The 17,016-nt window shown below is 37.2% G+C and overlaps 3 protein-coding genes and 1 long non-coding RNA gene across 5 annotated transcripts; 3 read left to right on the forward strand and 1 right to left on the reverse strand.

The window, feature by feature from the left end:
- The first annotated feature begins 69 nt into the window (after positions 1-69).
- On the forward strand, positions 70-5,096 carry LOC129314409 (protein KINESIN LIGHT CHAIN-RELATED 1). Its single transcript, XM_054957855.1, has 2 exons — positions 70-1,962; positions 4,506-5,096. Exons 1-2 carry the CDS (start codon positions 297-299, stop codon positions 4,742-4,744), a joined length of 1,905 nt encoding a protein of 634 aa, XP_054813830.1. The 5' UTR covers positions 70-296; the 3' UTR covers positions 4,745-5,096.
- A 531-nt stretch (positions 5,097-5,627) lies between these two features.
- On the forward strand, positions 5,628-7,461 carry LOC129314390 (hyoscyamine 6-dioxygenase-like). Its single transcript, XM_054957832.1, has 5 exons — positions 5,628-5,992; positions 6,084-6,334; positions 6,450-6,768; positions 6,863-7,067; positions 7,154-7,461. Exons 1-5 carry the CDS (start codon positions 5,789-5,791, stop codon positions 7,264-7,266), a joined length of 1,092 nt encoding a protein of 363 aa, XP_054813807.1. The 5' UTR covers positions 5,628-5,788; the 3' UTR covers positions 7,267-7,461.
- Positions 6,765-8,087, reverse strand: LOC129314419 (uncharacterized). The gene is made up of 3 exons (XR_008594105.1): positions 7,940-8,087; positions 7,677-7,766; positions 6,765-7,208 (listed from the first exon to the last, which is right to left on the reverse strand). It is a non-coding gene; the product is annotated as an uncharacterized LOC129314419 (long non-coding RNA).
- LOC129314399 (hyoscyamine 6-dioxygenase-like) lies at positions 7,602-9,250 on the forward strand. Of its 2 annotated transcripts, XR_008594102.1 has the most exons (3): positions 7,602-7,985; positions 8,081-8,756; positions 8,861-9,250. XR_008594102.1 is itself a non-coding variant. In XM_054957845.1 (2 exons), the coding sequence occupies exons 1-2, from the start codon at positions 7,809-7,811 to the stop codon at positions 8,330-8,332; spliced, it is 429 nt and encodes a 142-aa protein (XP_054813820.1). In that variant the 5' UTR covers positions 7,602-7,808; the 3' UTR covers positions 8,333-9,250. The 2 variants fall into 2 exon arrangements, 1 of the variants encoding a protein (XP_054813820.1); XM_054957845.1 differs by having other exon boundaries at positions 8,081-9,250.
- Positions 9,251-17,016: the final 7,766 nt, after the last annotated feature.

The raw sequence follows: 17,016 nt of genomic DNA on the forward strand, positions 1-17,016 counted from the left end.
AATTTTTTTTATATAATAAAATATTTTAAATTTAATTTAAATAAATTTAGCTTGAATTAAATTCGCTTCAAATAAGTTGGCATGTCCGGCCCCAATATTTCTATCAGCTTCCCAGTAAAAATGTACTCTTTTTTCTGTAACATCCAGCTAAGTGCAAACGACTGCGTTTTTTTGGCTGAACTCCCCTGCCTTGCCTTCCATTTCGCTCTGGTTCCTTCATGGATGCCAAGGGTTTTGCGCAGGTTTAAATTTTAACACCTACTTAACGCTTCTGATCGAAGTTTCTTGGTTCCACCATGAGAAAGGTTACAGTCACATTGTTCCAGCATCTCACTCGCCGACGACTACATCCTTTTGTTCCGTTCGTTTCCAAATACAGCTCGGGTCCTTCAACTTCATCATCTCGGTCCGCACCAATTAATTCGCCAACCCATCTCAAGCACTGCACTAAAAGCCATGGATTACTTACCAGAAGCAGGTTTCAGGCAAACCCTTATCGAAACATGGACACACTTGTTGAAACGCGCCCTCAAATATCATCTAGGCAGCGAAAAATAAAGGAAAAATCTGAGCTTGAGGAAGCTTTTGAGTCTGCAGAAACCAGTGAGGACATGGTTAAAATATTCAAAGATATGGAGGCAACTTTCGATGAGAGGGAGCTGGGATTGGCTGCTTTAAAAATTGGCCTCAAACTTGATCAAGAAGGTGAGGACCCTGCAAAAGCCCTGTCCTTCGCTGACAGAGCTTTAAAGGCATTAGACGAAGATAACAAGCCTTCCATCCTTGTTGCCATGACATTACAGTTAATGGGTTCGGCTAACTATAGCTTAAAGAGATTCAATGATAGCTTAGGATATCTCAACAGGGCGAATAGGATACTGGGTAGGTTACAGGGAGAGAACGCCAATGTTGATGATATTTGGCCAATTCTTCACGCTGTACAACTTGAGTTGGCTAATGTCAAGACCGCCACGGGCAGGAGAGAAGAGGCTCTTGAAAATCTCAGAAAGTGTATGGAGATCAAAGAATTGAGTTTGGAAGAAGATAGTAAAGAACTGGGTAAAGCTAACCGTGATTTGGCTGAGGCTTACGTTGCGGTTTTGAATTTCAACGAGGCACTGCGTTATTGTATGAAGGCATTGGAGATACATAAGAAGCAGTTGGGGAATAATTCTGTGGAGGTTGCACATGATAGAAGGATCCTTGGAGTTATATACAGTGGGTTGGAGGAGCATGAGAAGGCACTGGAGCAGAATACTTTGTCCAAGAAGATTTTGAAGAACTGGAATCTTAACTCTGATTTGCTGCGTGCTGAAATAGATGCAGCTAATATGCTGATTGCTCTGGGAAGATATGATGAGGCTACCGGTACTTTGAGGAGTATTGTACCGCAGACAAATGCTGATAGTGAGACTCGGGCACTTGTACTTGTATCAATGGCAAAAGCCTTATGTAATCAGGAAAAGTTTGCTGATTCCAAAAGATGTCTGGAGATTGCTTGTGGAATTCTTGACAAAAGAGAATCGACCTCCCCTGTGGAAGTAGCTGAGGCATACTCAGAGATTTCAATGCAATATGAAGCCATGAATGAGTTTGAAATTGCAATTTCACTGTTGAAGAGGTCACTGGCTTTGCTTGAGAAGCTTCCACAAGAGCAGCATTCAGAGGGAAGTATTTCTGCAAGAATAGGGTGGTTACTCTTGCTGACAGGTAAGGTGCAGCAGGGTATTCCTTACTTGGAAAGTGCTGCTGAAAGATTGAAAGATAGCTTTGGGCCCAACCATTTTGGAGTGGGTTATATTTACAACAATTTGGGAGCAGCATATTTAGAGTTGGCAAGACCCCAGTCAGCAGCACAAATGTTTGCAGTGGCTAAGGACATCATGGATGTCTCTCTTGGTCCACACCATGCAGATTCAATTGAAGCCTGTCAGAATCTTTCAAGAGCTTATGGTGAAATGGAAGGTATGGATGGCTTTCTTGATTTAATTTCATTTTGTTACATTGGTAGTGCGTGTGTGCATGTATGGTAACAGGGCCACGGGGCTAAGCAAAAGAATTTTCAGTACTACTATTGTAATTGTAATGTATTTGAACCTATTTAAGTCCAACCACTTACATGGTGAGCATATAGTTTGTAGTTTGCCATCTGTAGAGAAGTGACAATGGATATCCAGTGTTTATAAATCTGCATGCAAATGGCCATCCAATCCTCATTAAAATTGATGGATCAATTGGGTAAGATTGGATCTAATTTTTAATACACGATTCATGGACATCCAGCGGATCCATTCTCTTTGGCCCCACTAGACCCAAGTATTAGTATGTGTATATTTAGACAAAATGTGCTTTTTTTTTTTTTTTTGGGTTGAAATGGATCAAACACACACACACACACACACACACACTCCTATCCTAACCCTTCACCATAGGGAAGGGTGACACACGCAGATATGCTTACACCACTTGGGATTAGAACCCACAAACTCCCTTTTTAAAGGACTGTGGGGTGCCATTGAGCCAAGAGGCTCTTGGCAAATATGCTTTTTTATGCCAATATCAATATATATACCCTCGTACACATGTGCCTGCTCGCACACATATATACACATACACAAGTTTTGAGTGTAAGGGATTATGTTTAGAAACAAACCTGAATTTGTAAGCAGTTGAATACTTAAAGTTCAGATCCTTAATTGAATATGATAATTGGCTGCCTTACTTAACTCAAGATTTTATTGGTCCATTTTCTATTCAGTTGCTAATGTTATACTCCCTCTGTCCCTATTTATAAGATGTTTTTAACTAAATCACGTAAACCAATAAAAGTTGATTATCTAATTAAAAGCATAACAACATTCCAATTTTGCCCTTAATTATTGTAAATAAAAAATAAATCTCTTTTTTTAAAGTAAATTAATGAGAGTACTTATCCTTTTCTCTTTCCAATTTAATAATGGTATAATGGTCCATTCATTAAAAAATATACTAACAATCTCTTATATTTAGGGATAAAAAAAGGTTCTAGAAGGCTTTTTATATATAGGAGGGACTAAGGGAGTATGTGGTTGACCCAAATTCCAATAGTAAAGCCGTTTTAATGTCCTAGCTTGTGTTTGTATGTTAGAACTTATATCCTGTATGGTGCAATTGCAATTTATTGAACATGTGAGATGGATGTAACTGTCACAATTTCATGAATTAAGGAAATCTTGATTAGTTGCTTCCATCTGCATATATGATCGGCATCTCTGCTGGTAAATACAAGTGATGTTAAACTCAAGAAAGCTTGACATTGTATTTGATTTATATTTCCTCTAAAGCCTTAGCATCCCAGTCAATGCTGTGAATTAGGAAAAAGATAATTGTTATTTTATGGCTGTTACGTCAATATTTAACTGTATGCTAGGTTTCCTTTCTCCTGATTAGTTTGGAATAAAGGTTGCTTCTAGACTTCTAGTTAATGAAAGTGTATTTGTTGTCCTGGTTGTACTAGATGCTGAAATTTCTTTGTCCTGCTAGATTTGCTCTTTGCATCTTGGTTCATGTCAAGTAAAGGTGTTCAAAACTGATCCAAATCAAAAGGACCAAACTAAACCGATCCAAACCGAAATGAACCGACCAAAATTGGTTGTTGATCAAGTCTGCTTTAGTTTTATGACATGCAAACTAATTGGTTCGGTTCGGTTCGGTTTTAGTTTTGAGATTTGAAAACTGAACCGAACTTGAAACCAAGCTTGATTAAAAATTAGTATTTATTTATATAATATCTATCTAATTAATTTCAACACTCAGTCACCCAACCCATTGACCCAATCCAATATTTTTTCATTCATGTGTTGACTAGTTTTCCTCCTTCATTTTAGGTGTTATGCCTCAGATAATAGATTGGTGCTTGAGATGGAATGAGTTTTTTGAATAATTTCAAAGACCTTCCATAAATATGTTATGATTGAAATAAAGCATGAGGCAAGCAAGAACCTTCCATACAACAAAAGAAAAAGCAATGCATTAATCAATTCAAATTAAAAGAAATCAACTATTATAACGATGGGGGAAAAGGAGAAAAAAAGTCAAATAAATTTATTGAAACTTAATTTAGACCTTAACAAAACCGAAACAAGCTGATTTTCATAGAAAGCGATCGAATTTCATTTATGAGCAAACCGATTGGTTTAGTTCGGTTTGGTTTTGGAAACCCATGAACGCCCCTATTGTCAAGGATTATGAAATGGGTTTTATGTTGAAGCAAAATAAGATTTAGGAGGAAGTGCGACCATTGTGCAGAGGAATTAGTTACCACGATATCCTCTAGCTGGGTTGGTGTGCGCTAATTCCTCTAAATGTGTTTGCATGTTTCTGTTACCTGCATGCGTTAAACAAGTTACGTTATACACTTGTTTAGTTTTTGATCTTTAACTTGAGAAACTGTGCAAGTCTATATTGTTATTTGTCATGGAAACTGATTAAAGTATAGCTAAAGATTTACGTTGTGTCTTGGAACTGCAGCTATGGTCTTGCAATAGAATTTCAACAGCAAGCTATAGATGCCTGGGAAAGCCATGGAGCAGGTGCGGCAGATGAACTTAAAGAAGCTCACCGACTTCTCGAGCAATTGAAGCAAAAAGCCAGTGCTGCTTCTGCAAACGAGTTTCCCTCAAAGGCTCTGCCCTTACCTGATACACCTCAACCACCTAGCAGCTCCCAACCCAACATCTCATTTCAATCCAGCAGCAGAGTTTAGTTTATTAGACTTTACGTTTCTAATCATATGATACGGGTATTTGGTTGCTAGTTTCGAGTTTTCCTCACTTAGAAAATAGAGTTTTTTTCCCCCTTCAGAACTTAGAAAATAGGGTTTGGGAATGTCATCATAATTAAGAATTTGTTTTCTTTCACATACAAAATCCAACCTTTTGTCACAAGTAATCAACTTCCTTTTCATATAAATTACCTATTTTTTTTCCGAGCTTATAGAAGCAATGCAAGCCGGCTCCGGAATAAGTGATCAGGCGAAGAGACTCTATCATGCTAGCCATGTATTAGTGACATTGCTCTCTGATCTTGATGGGTGTTGTCTTGAAATATTTCTTGAATGTGCTTTCTTTTGGTCATAACTATAGTGGCTTCTACGAGATTGGGATTTCTTTCGTTGATATCTAATTACATGTTATCGAGAGATGTCAACGTTATGGCAATTAAGGATATTGACTTATCTAAGTTCATTTCTACTTTATGGGGGGTTGGGGGGGGAGCTTTGAAGAGAAAACGTTAGCATTTTATATCCCTTTTTCTCTTTCGTTCTTTTTTTTTTTTTTCCTCTCCTTATTTTCTCTAGCTATCCAAATAAGAAAAAGATGTGTTTTTTCTTCGCTCTATCTTTCCTTACTTATTCTCTCCAAACAGATAATAAAATTAGGATACAAAATAGTGGTTGATAAATATCTTTCCATGAATACTATTAAATTCGAGGGGAGAGAACAAAATGTTTGGTTTGATTAAAAGATGTGAGGATTGACGCCTTGTAACTGTCAGATTAGTGACAGATAATAATTAAAACATCCCCCGCATCTGAATTGCGATTCGCACTACATAGAATATAGCTTATAGGAAGTAACATGACAAACTCATTGGTTATGTCTCATTTATTTTACGAATCATCATTCCAACTTAAAATACAAGAATATGCGGGCCTGACAAAGCATCGATTAATGATGAGCTTGGACTCAATGTGCTCTCAAGTCTCTGTTTATGTAGTCTGGTCTATCTAGTTACTAAAATCAAACTGATGGATAAACTTGTTTCATCTTGGTACAATGTTCGATCTGTGCCTGAGGATTACATATTTCCACCAGAGACAAGACCAGGGAACCTCCATGTTCCTATAGGTGAAGTAATTCCAGTGATTGATCTCAGTGAAGCAGAGCGAGGTGATCGAACAGCTACCATTCAGAAAATTCTCAAAGCTGCTCAAGAGTTTGGATTCTTTCGGGTTCATATTATTTTATTTTTCTTCTACCTTGGTCTAAGCTTTGCAAAGTTCGACTACCTGTTATACAACTGAGTGATGAAATTTAAAGCAGGTGATAAATCATGGGGTTTCACAGAATTTAATGAATGAAGCAATGAGTGTGTTCAAAGAACCTTTCCAGTGGTCGAATGAGGCTAAGCAAAACTTGTACTCAGAGGATGTTAGCAAGCATTGCAGGCTCAAAACGTGCAGTATATATTGCACAACTGATAAGGTTCATCTCTGGCGGGACTTTCTGATGCACCCATGTCATCCTCTAGAAAAATGGCAGCATACCTGGCCTCTAAACCCAACTAGATACCAGTAAATGATACAGCCTCTTCAGCTGAAATCTAAGTTTTTATAATTACATATATATATATATATATATATATTTGTTGGGTTTAGCCCTAACTAATTGATTCTTGTGTGTTGTTAGAGAGTGCGTAGGAGCATGTTCAGTTGAAGTCAAGAAGTTGGCTTCTAGGATTCTGGCATTCATCTGTGAAAGACCTGGACTAAAATGTGGATATTTTGATGATGAACTTAGTGGAAGCATGATGCTTTCAGTTAATCATTATCCTCCATGTCCTCAACCAAGCTTGACTCTAGGTTCATCTAAGCATGCCGACTTGAATCTAATTACCATTTTACTGCAAGATGATGTCTACGGACTTCAAGTCTTGAAAGAAGACAAGTGGATTGGTGTTGAGCCTAATCCTCATGCATTTGTAGTCAATATGGGTTGCCTCTTGCAGGTACACACATGAATTTTTTTCGTCTTTTTCATATCAGAATCAAGAAACAGCTTTTGGATAGCAAATGAGGTTAATCATGTTTTTGGGGGTGCAGGTGATTAGTAACAACAAACTGAAAAGTGCAGAGCACAGAGTTGTGACAAATCCAAATACTGCTCGAACATCAGCTGCATTTTTCGTACTTTCTTTAGAAGACAGTATCATAGAGCCAGCAAAAGATCTTACGGATGTACTCCATCCTCCAATTTATAAACCGTTCAAAATTAAGGATTTCCTGACCCAATTCCTAGCAAAGAACGGTGACTCGGAGGCAGCATTAAGATCTGTTTTAGCATAACATCTGAGCGAGGGAAGAATTTTAATGTTGTTATATGTGTTTGTGCAGGCGATCTTTGGAATAAATGTGCGAAGTATTCTCTACTATTTCTAGCCCTGTCCACCTGCAAACTCAAAGTTGTGATGACAATGAATCCGAATGCTGTAAAGTTGAAGCTTTGAAATCGTGGAAATTGAACTCAATGTACTAGTAGAGTATTCAACTTCACCGGTTTTCCAACTTTAGAGGATCTAAAGTAATGATTAACAGTGATTTAAGAAAATGTTGGCACACAAAGATTGTTTTGAAATCATTTACTTTTCTTCTGCGGATAGAAACCTTAAAATTTTAATATGTTGGAGTTTTTCGTTTTTTTTTTGGGCGTCAAGCATATATTGGATTTAACAGCAATGGGATTACTTTTTCTGCTCATGTCTGATACGTTTGGAAAATAAACTGAACTCTAACTTTCGACTTTCAATGAAAATCAAAGCATAAGAACTTGGAATATTACAAATAGATCAAGCCGGGCACAGTTAAAAGTTATTAAATAATAGCGGAAGCATGTGATCATTAATAATGAAGGACTTACTTTCCAAATTCGTTTTATTTCTTGCTACTACCAAGATTCCTGCCTTCTTCCATCCTCTCCGCTTTTGCTCCCCTTTCTCTCATCAAGACACTGAAATCAAAATAATGGAGAAACTTATTTCAAATTGGTACGATGTGCGACCCGTGCCTGAGGATTACATATTTCTACCAGAAAAAAGATCAGGAAACGTTCACGTTCCCATATGGTGAAGGCATCCCGGTGATTGATCTCAGCGAAGCAGAGGAAGGTGACCGAACTCTTACCATTCAGAAAATTCTCAAGGCTGCTCAAGATTGTGGATTCTTTCAGGTTCAAGCCATAGAAGTTTTTCCATTTTTGTGTTCATGCCATAAGATTTCCAGAGGTAGATTGCTTGTTCCGACAATGTGATAAATTGTGAGCAGGTGATCAATCACGGAGTTTCGGAGAATCTAATGAATGAAACAAGTGTGCTGAAGGAGTTTTTCCAGACGCCGGTTGAGGCCAAGAAAAACGTGTACACCGAAGACTTTAGCAATAATTGCATTCTTTTTACCAGCAGCATAGGTTATGCAAACGAGAAAGTCCATCTCTGGCGTGACTTCTTGAAACACACTTGCCATCCTCTAGAGAAGTGGCAACATTCTTGGCCTGAAAGCCCAGCTAGATACCAGTGAATGATGCATCCTATTCAATAAAACTGCTCTACCCACAAATTTTACCTGAATTTTTGGGCTTAGTTACTTGCTCTGAATAGGTTTGTCTTCGTTGTTGTTTGACACAGAGATTGTCGGGGCATGTTCTGTTGAAGTTAAGAAATTGGCTTCGAGGATTCTGGGATTGATCAGTGCAGGACTCGGGTTGAAAAATGGATACTATGACGATGAACTAAGCGGAAGCATGGTAATGACAGCTCTTCACCATCCACCATGTCCAGAGCCAAGTCTGACTCTGGGAACGTCCGGGCATGTTGATGCTGATCTCATTACCATTCTGCTTCAAGATGAAGTACACGGCCTTCAAATCTTGAATGATGACAAGTGGATCGGCTTTTGACCTATTCCACACGCATATGTGGTCAACACGGGCGCCCTCCTTCAGGTACTCACTCTGACTATATGATGTACACTGTCTTACATATACATACACACGTATATATATCAGGTTGTGGTTAGCTGTGATTGATTTGGTATCCGGGAGTGCAGGTGATAAGTAATGATAAGGTAAAAAGTGCGAAACACCAGAGTGGTGACAAATAAAAGTAGATTTCGAACATCATCTGCATTTTTTGTGACTGCTGTAGAAGACAGTATACCAGCAGAAGCTGTTGTTGATGAAGTCCATCCTGCCATCCACAAACCCTTCACCGCTATGGATTTTGTTACTAAATTCCTTGAAAGTGATGCTGACACTGAGGCAACCTTTAATTATTTCAGGCCATGAAAAGGAAGAACACTTTTTGATGTTGCTTTAGGAAATTTTTGTATGTTTGATTTCAGTTGTTTGAGCAGGTGTTTTGCGTCTAAATATTTTCAAAGCCATTCTTTAAAAAAAAAAGAAAAAAGAAAAAACAAGAAATTGAAAACATTTTAATATCTTACAGTCATTTTCTTTTTTTTTTCTTCTTAAAAACACTATATTTAATCATTATAAGCTATTATCATCAATATCTATTACCATTATCCATCATTTATTGTTACCACTAATATTTATTATAAGTCACTAACAATTATCCTTGGTTGCAATTGGCTACTATCATTAGCTGTCACCTATCATCACAAACTGTTATTATTGATTACTACTAACCAACCAATTCTCACCTCTAGTCATTGTTGACTAACCACCATTGGCTACCATTATTACCACTAATCACGGCTAACAGTTATTATTAGACATCATTATTGATTGTCCTTACCACTAACCATTACCAACAACTATCGATAGCTATTGTTGTCGATCTTTGAAGCCATCACCATCAATTATTATGAATTACCATTTTCCACTATCATCACCCCACCTTGGTTGACAATTACCATTACTCATATCCAATTGATAGATCAAAATTTTTATCTATTTTTATCATCTTTACTTAGTCTTTTTATTGATGAACTGTGACTAATTGAGATAAATTAAAATATACTCCTTCGGTCTTTTTTATAAGTTATTTTTATCAACCTCTTCAATACCAATGCAAAAAAATACAAGGAATAAAAGTGTGTAAAATTTTATATATGCCTGTATATAGTAAATTCAAAAAGTAATGCCACGTTATTTTTTTTCTCTTATAAAGAGTAATTTTAAAAATAATTTTCAACTATTACTTAAAAAGCCACATCATAATTTATAAATGAAACCAAATGAGTCCTCTGAAATGTGATTTATAAATGGGACTGGAGGGAGTATTTTATTTTATTGGTCAATCTATATTTTGTTGAAATTAAATGATTAAATCTTAAAAATTTGTTATTAAATTATCCATTTAATATTTTTGCACATGTGACTATTGAATATTATTTTATTTTGTGCAGTTTTTTGGAGCTTAATTGGAAATGAAAGGTGGATATTATTTTGGGTAAAGATTATTGGGTTATTTGAAGATATTTCATGAAGATTTGATTTTAATTGTAGTTATATACTCATTTCGTTAAAGACGTAAGGTATTTTTAATTGAATTTTACTCTCAATAAAGTAATTATTTATTTTCAAACTAACTATATCTTTTTATGTTTATCCCTACAAACACCATAAAATAAATATAAAGTAATTTATTAAATATGAGCACTTCTAAAAAAAGATAATTACTACACTTCAAAAAAGTAAAAATGTCTTATATTTTTAAATATTTAAGCCCTCAAAAAATATTTTATATTTTTTAATAGAGAGAGTATATATATATATATATATATTTGGGGGGTCTCTTTGTATAGTTTTATTTTAGGGCTTCTTTTGGTAGTTTAGACTTTTTGTTTGTGAAATAATAGAGGAGGCGGGGTTCATATATCCCATTAGCCGCAGGACTTCTCTCTCGCCCTCGGTTCTCACCTCTCGCACGGAGCTCCTTCTTTTCTTTGATTTTCTTTGCTTCTTTCTCCATGGAGAGCTAGATTTCACTTGTAATCAGTTGCAATTTTAACCCTTGTGCTTAATCTGAATCTTTGGGCTTCATCCGAATCTGTTTTGGTTTGGCTCTTTTCGTTTCTCTCATGTTCTATGTTGTTTGATCCGATTGGACTATAATATTGCATGATTTTCGGTTTCTACTGCATGATTTGAGGTTGTTAAGTTGTTTAATCAACGGATTAGCTACTAGGGGTGATTGGGCTGAGCTTATACGTTAGTTTAATCTCTTTTCTTGGTGTGTTTTGTATTGGGACCGTCATTTGGTTACAAGTTGGATGGGATTTCAGACAATATGTGACTCGAGGGTTAGTTTAATCACTAGATAAATATTCGAGGATTTTTAGCGGTGGTCGATGGCAACAAGGTGAGGCGATAGAAGGTGATAATGGCAAATGATGATTTGTGGTAGATGGTGATTGATAGCGAAAGGCGTATTTTTCAAAAGAAGGTTGTTTTAAATGAATTTTTCAAATTTTGTAACTGTTTTCAAATTAATGTCATCAATTATTTTTCTTCTTTTATTTTATTTAAAAAATAACTTTTAAAAACTGATCTATAAAATAAAAATTTGAAATCAAGTCAAACAACCCTTTTGCATTTTTTTTTTTTAAATGTAGTTAGTTCATAGCCATCTTGGTTTGTCCATCTATTTGTCTGGGGTTTTTGTTTTTTGGGACAAAAGTCTTTTGCTGGTTTAACCATGGTCTTCTTTGTACCTTAACCAATACGGGCATTTCAGAAACGAATTGAAGGCATTATAGATTATGCTCTCTCTATTTTACTATTATTGTTTATTTATGCAATGCGCCTTCTATTTGTTTATTTAAATATTTAGTTGTTTTTCCCAGTTTTGTCTAAAAAATTATATAGTACTATATATCATTTAATAATCTTCTTATCATATCACTGTGTGTGTATTGAGTTTTAATTCAAAGTACCCCAAAAAAATTCAAAATATATTATAAATACTTGGACTTTTTTTTAATAGGGTCAATATAATGTCCAATATGTTGTAACATATTTTACTTCCTTCATTTAAAAATATAAGACATTTTTTGAAGAGTTAAATGTTTAAAAATATAAAATATTTTTAGTCTTTTGAGATGTTATTATCTTTTTTTAAAAAACACCTCTGGTGATAGTAATTTTATATTTATTATAAAATATTTAATAAAAATAAATATAAAAAATAAAATTAATTTAAAAATAAATAATTATTTTATTAAAAATAAAATTTAATTATATTTTTAAATAGATAGAATATTCAATAAATATACCTTGCAGTCGGCGAGGGCACAAGATCCTCTTAGATTATATACATAAACCACAGCTCACTCATGAATCCAACTAATAAGTTAAGCAAAAAGTAGAGGAAAAAAGTTTCAGACGTTACAGTTACATCACACATCTAAAAAAAAAAATTTGTATGCTCAAAAGTCAAAACTCATTTAATGATTGAAGAAGAAAATATTTTTTGATACATTTTTGAGTGAAAAGGAATTCAATAATCATGACGAAAAGAAGGCGAAGGGCCAAACAAAAAAAAAAAGAGGACCAGTAGAGAAAGAAACAAACGAGAACAGGCGATAAAAAAAATTACATCAGAATACTAAAAAAAGCAAAATGTCATGAGCTAGTCTCTCGACCCGTGTAGCACTTAAATAAATTTTTTTAAAAGTTATTAAATAAGCTTAACTTATAAAAAAAGAAGGATGCTTGGTTAAATTGAAGAAAGAGAAAATTTGAGGGCAAAAGATACTTGAAAAAGAGATTGGAGAATGTGAAAGTAATATTATTTTGAGAACTTAAGATTGATTACAAATGAGAAGGGGTGAGGTATTTATAAACCTCTCCTTGGATCTAGAAAGTTCGCACCTCCTTAATGGACAGTGGAGATTAAATCGATCTTACGGTTACAATTAATTCTCTAGAATCCTCTCCTAGATATTTACAACAAATATCTAGATATTTATATGAAAATATCTAGAGGCAAATATTAAAATATTGAAGATAGAGTTGTGTAGATTTCTCTAGAACATTCTTGCACTCTGTAACACTCCTAAGGTTATCCGGGAGCCTTCTGGAGGTTCTGGAATATTCCGGAGCTCCTTAACCTCATGAAAAGTCATGAATCGTGACATTCTCCCCCACTTAATTTCACGATGCCCTCGTCGTGTCTTCCTCCTTGTAATGCTAGATTTGGTCTGTGAACTGCCACAGGAGGTCTTCACGTTCCCAACTAGCTTCAGAGTCTGGTTGGCCCTTCCATTTGATTAAGTACTCGGTGTAGTTGAAAACTCCTCTCTTCCTGATCACCCTGTCGGTAAGGATTTTTCTATCTCCTTGTCGTACTTAGTGACGACCGTTGTTGGTGCTCTTTTAGAGATATCTAGGGATGGATCTTGTTCATCTCTACAGTATTTCTCCAAGAGACTAACATAGATGATAGGATGAATCTTAAGCTTAGGAGGGAGTTGCACCTGATACGCAACCTTTCCCACACATTTGATGATAGGGAAAGGGCCTTCATATCTCCTGACCAAGCATTTATGGACTTTGCGTAGTGACTTGAATTGATTCGGCGATAACTTCACCATGACCAAGTCACCAACTTGAAATTCAACTGGGCACCGCTTCTTGTCTGCCCACTTCTTCATTTTATGGGAGGCTTTGGCCAAGCATGCACGAATAATGTCGGCTTCTTCTTGCCATTCCTTAGTGAACTTATAGGCAGCTGGATTGTCTCTCTTGTATGGTATGGCAAGTGCGTTAGGGGTTAGAAGTTGTTGCCCGATAACTATCTCAAAAGGGCTCTTACCTGTCAACTCACTTCGCTACAATTGTAAGAGAATTGGGCCACATCAAGTAACTTGGCCCAATCTCATTGATGAGCACTCACGTAGTGCCGAAGGTAGAGTTCTAACAAAGCATTGATCCACTTTGTTTGTCCGTCGCTCTGAGGATGAAAGCTTGTTGAGAAGTTCAAATCTATCCTCAAGAGCTTGAAAAGTTCTCTCCAAAATTTCCTAGTGAATCGGGGATCTCGATCACTGATGATTCTTCGAGGAATCCCCCATAACATTATGACATGCTTAAAAAACAAGCGTGCCGCTTCATCAACTTTGCAATCTGCTGGGGCTAGTATAAAGTTGGCATACTTGCTGAATCTATCAACCACCACTATGGTACTCCCACATCCTTTAGACTTAGGAAAAGTAACTATGAAGTCCATTGAGACACTCTCCTATAGTCTTTCAGCCACTGGTAGAGGTTCGAGTAAACCAGCAGGATGTTATTGTTCAACCTTATCTTGCTGACATACTAAGTAAGTCTTCACATATGCTTCTACATCATCTTACATATGTGGCCAGTAAAAGTGATTTTGTACGAGAGCAAGCGTTCGGGTCATACCTGGATGTCCAGCCCACATTGAGTCATGGCACTCTTTGAGGACATTCTTTCGAAGGTTACCCCATTTCAGCACATAGACTCGGTTCTCAATGGTATAGAGTATTCCATCATTTACCCAGAATCTTTGACTCTTGCCTTCTGTAGCAAGCTTTACTAAGTCGCTTGTAGTAGAGTCTTGAGACATACCTTCCTTGATTCATTCAAGTAAGTCATTTTAGGGCATGCTTACTGAGAGAGTAGCTAACTCAGCTTTTCTGCTTAATGCATTCGCCACCACATTTGCTTTGCTTGGCTTGTACTCTAACCGATAATTAAACTTAGCAAGAAAATCTTGTCAACTAACTTACTTCAGGCTGGGCTTCTTTTGTGTTTGGAAGTAGCTCGTAGTAATGTTGTCTATCATTATAATGAACTTACTTCTAAGTAAGTAATGACTCCAGGCTCACAGATAATGGATGATGGCAGACATCTTCTTTTCTTGCATCGTGTAGCACTTCTATGTCTCATTTAGCTTGCAGCTCTCATACGCAATAAGGTGTCTTTCTTGCATCAATACACCCCCTATTGCAAAGTCTGAGGTATCAATGTGTACCTCAAACGGCTTGAAGTAGTCAGGCAAGGACATAATAGGCTCTTGTGTGACCATATGCTTTAGCTTATCGAAAGCATCCTAGCAATTTTGTGACCATTTCTAGGATCTATTCTTCTTGAGTAAATCTGTCAATGGAGCAGTAATTGTTGAATACCTCTTGATGAATTGATGATAGTAGTTTACTAGACCAAGGAACGATCGTAGCTTTGAGACCTTGGTGGGAGGTTGTTAGTCTTGGATGGCTCGAACCTTAGTTGGGTCTATCATGAGCTTCCCATCCTTGATCTTATGCCTCAACAAGTCCACCTCTTGTTTGGCAAGAGAATATTTTTCCAACTTAATGTAGAGTTCGTAATCAGAGAGTACCTGGAAGACTTTCTTCAAATGTTGAGCATGCTCTTTAAGGGTATTGCTGCACATGATGATGTCATCCAAGTATACCACCACGAACTGGTCCAAGTAAGGGTGGAACAACTTGTTCATGAGTGTGCAAAATGTTATTGGGACATTCATTAGTCCAAAGGGCATGACAAGAAATTTGAATGCTCCATATCTCGTCACGTAGGTTATCTTCGACTCGTCACCTGCGGCAATACGTACTTGATAGTATCTCGATTGAAGATCAAGCTTAGAGAAGTACTTGGCCTTTCCAAGCTGATTGAACAAGTTAGTGATCAAAGGTATCGGGTACTTGTTCTTGATTGTAATCTTGTTCAAGGCCCTGTAATCGATACATATCTGCAACGATCCATTTTCTTCTTCTAGAAGAGGACTGGAGCACCATATGGGGCCTTGGATGGTTGGATGTACCCAGGATCAAGGAGATCTTGGAGTTGTCTCCTTAACTTAGCAAGTTCTGGAGGTGACATGCGGTACGGTGCCAGGGTACGTGGTTTGTCACCAGGCTCTAACTCGATTTGATGGTTTACTTCTCTTCTAGGAGGTAGTTTCTTGGGCAACTCATCCAGCATGACGTGCTTGTACTCTCGTAGTACCTCTTGAATGTAAGGTGACAAGGTTTCCAATGGATTGGTTGTGCTATCCTCTTCCTTGACCAATGAACATACGGTGACAACATATCCTTCTGAATTCTTGAGACCCCTCTGAAATTGTAAGGCAGAAATCATAGGTTCGGATTTCTCCAAGCGCTTCAAGGGGATTACTCGAATCATATTGGAGTTGATGACTACCATAGACTTGGCTTCAGGAATAGGGAAGGCATGTGCTTTGCAAAAAAAAAAATCCCAACACAACTTTGAAATCATCCATAGGGACAGTAGAAAAGTCTAACGTACCTTGCCAGTCCCCTATCTTTACTTTCACATCCTTGGTGATCCCAAAGACTTGTTTAGCTAGGGAGTTTACTACCTTGATGTTGCCTTCTCCCTTGTTAAGTTGGATGCCCAATCTCCTTGCTTCTTTGACCTTCATGAAGTTGTGAGATGCTCTTGTGTCAAGCATGGCAGAGGTAGTCTTGCCTTTGATGGCAAGATTCGTATAGAGTAGATCCTTCTCTTCCTTCTTGGATGGAGAAAAGAGCCCAGTCAGTGTATTCAAGTGTTGGAGGAAACTAAGGTTGACTTGTTGCTCCTTGTCTCGCCTTTCCTTCATTTCAACAACCAAGGCATTCATAGCCTTACGGTTGGGGCAGTCGTGAGTCTAGTGTGGACCATCGCATATGAAGCATGACTTTGGTGGCTTTGAGGCATCACGTTTGCTTGAGGATGGCTTATCTTATTTAGAACCTCCACCAAAGGATTTACCACCATCCTTACGATCAGAGTTCTTCTTTTATCCTCCTTTGTCTCCCCCACTCTTACTAAGATTAGACCTTTTGGACTTAGTAGAGTGGTTGATTAAGCACTTAGCGGTCGCAATTGCCTCATCTAGAGTTTGCACCTTGCGTCTGTCGAGCTCTACTCTGGCCCAGTCTTTGAGTCCGTCCATGAAGTGAAAAAGAGCTTCCTTATCGGACAGATCCTCAATCTCGAGCATGATAGTAGTAAACTCTTTGATGTAGTCAAGAATACTACTAGTTTGTCTCAACCTATAAAGCATACCTTGAGCCTCCGTCTTAGCATTGTGGGGAATAAAGTGCTTTTGGAGTTCTGACTTGAACAACTCCCATATGTTGAGAGTATAGATGCCCTTCTCTCTTTCAGCATGCTTTCTGCGCCACCATAGTTGGGCTGCATCCCGAAGGAAAGTCGAAGCATAGTTGATTCTGATCAAGTCATC

Source organism: Prosopis cineraria, unplaced genomic scaffold, assembly GCF_029017545.1.
Source record: "Prosopis cineraria cultivar Desert tree isolate PC_DT_omini unplaced genomic scaffold, ASM2901754v1 PC1, whole genome shotgun sequence".
Taxonomy (NCBI): domain Eukaryota; kingdom Viridiplantae; phylum Streptophyta; class Magnoliopsida; order Fabales; family Fabaceae; genus Prosopis; species Prosopis cineraria.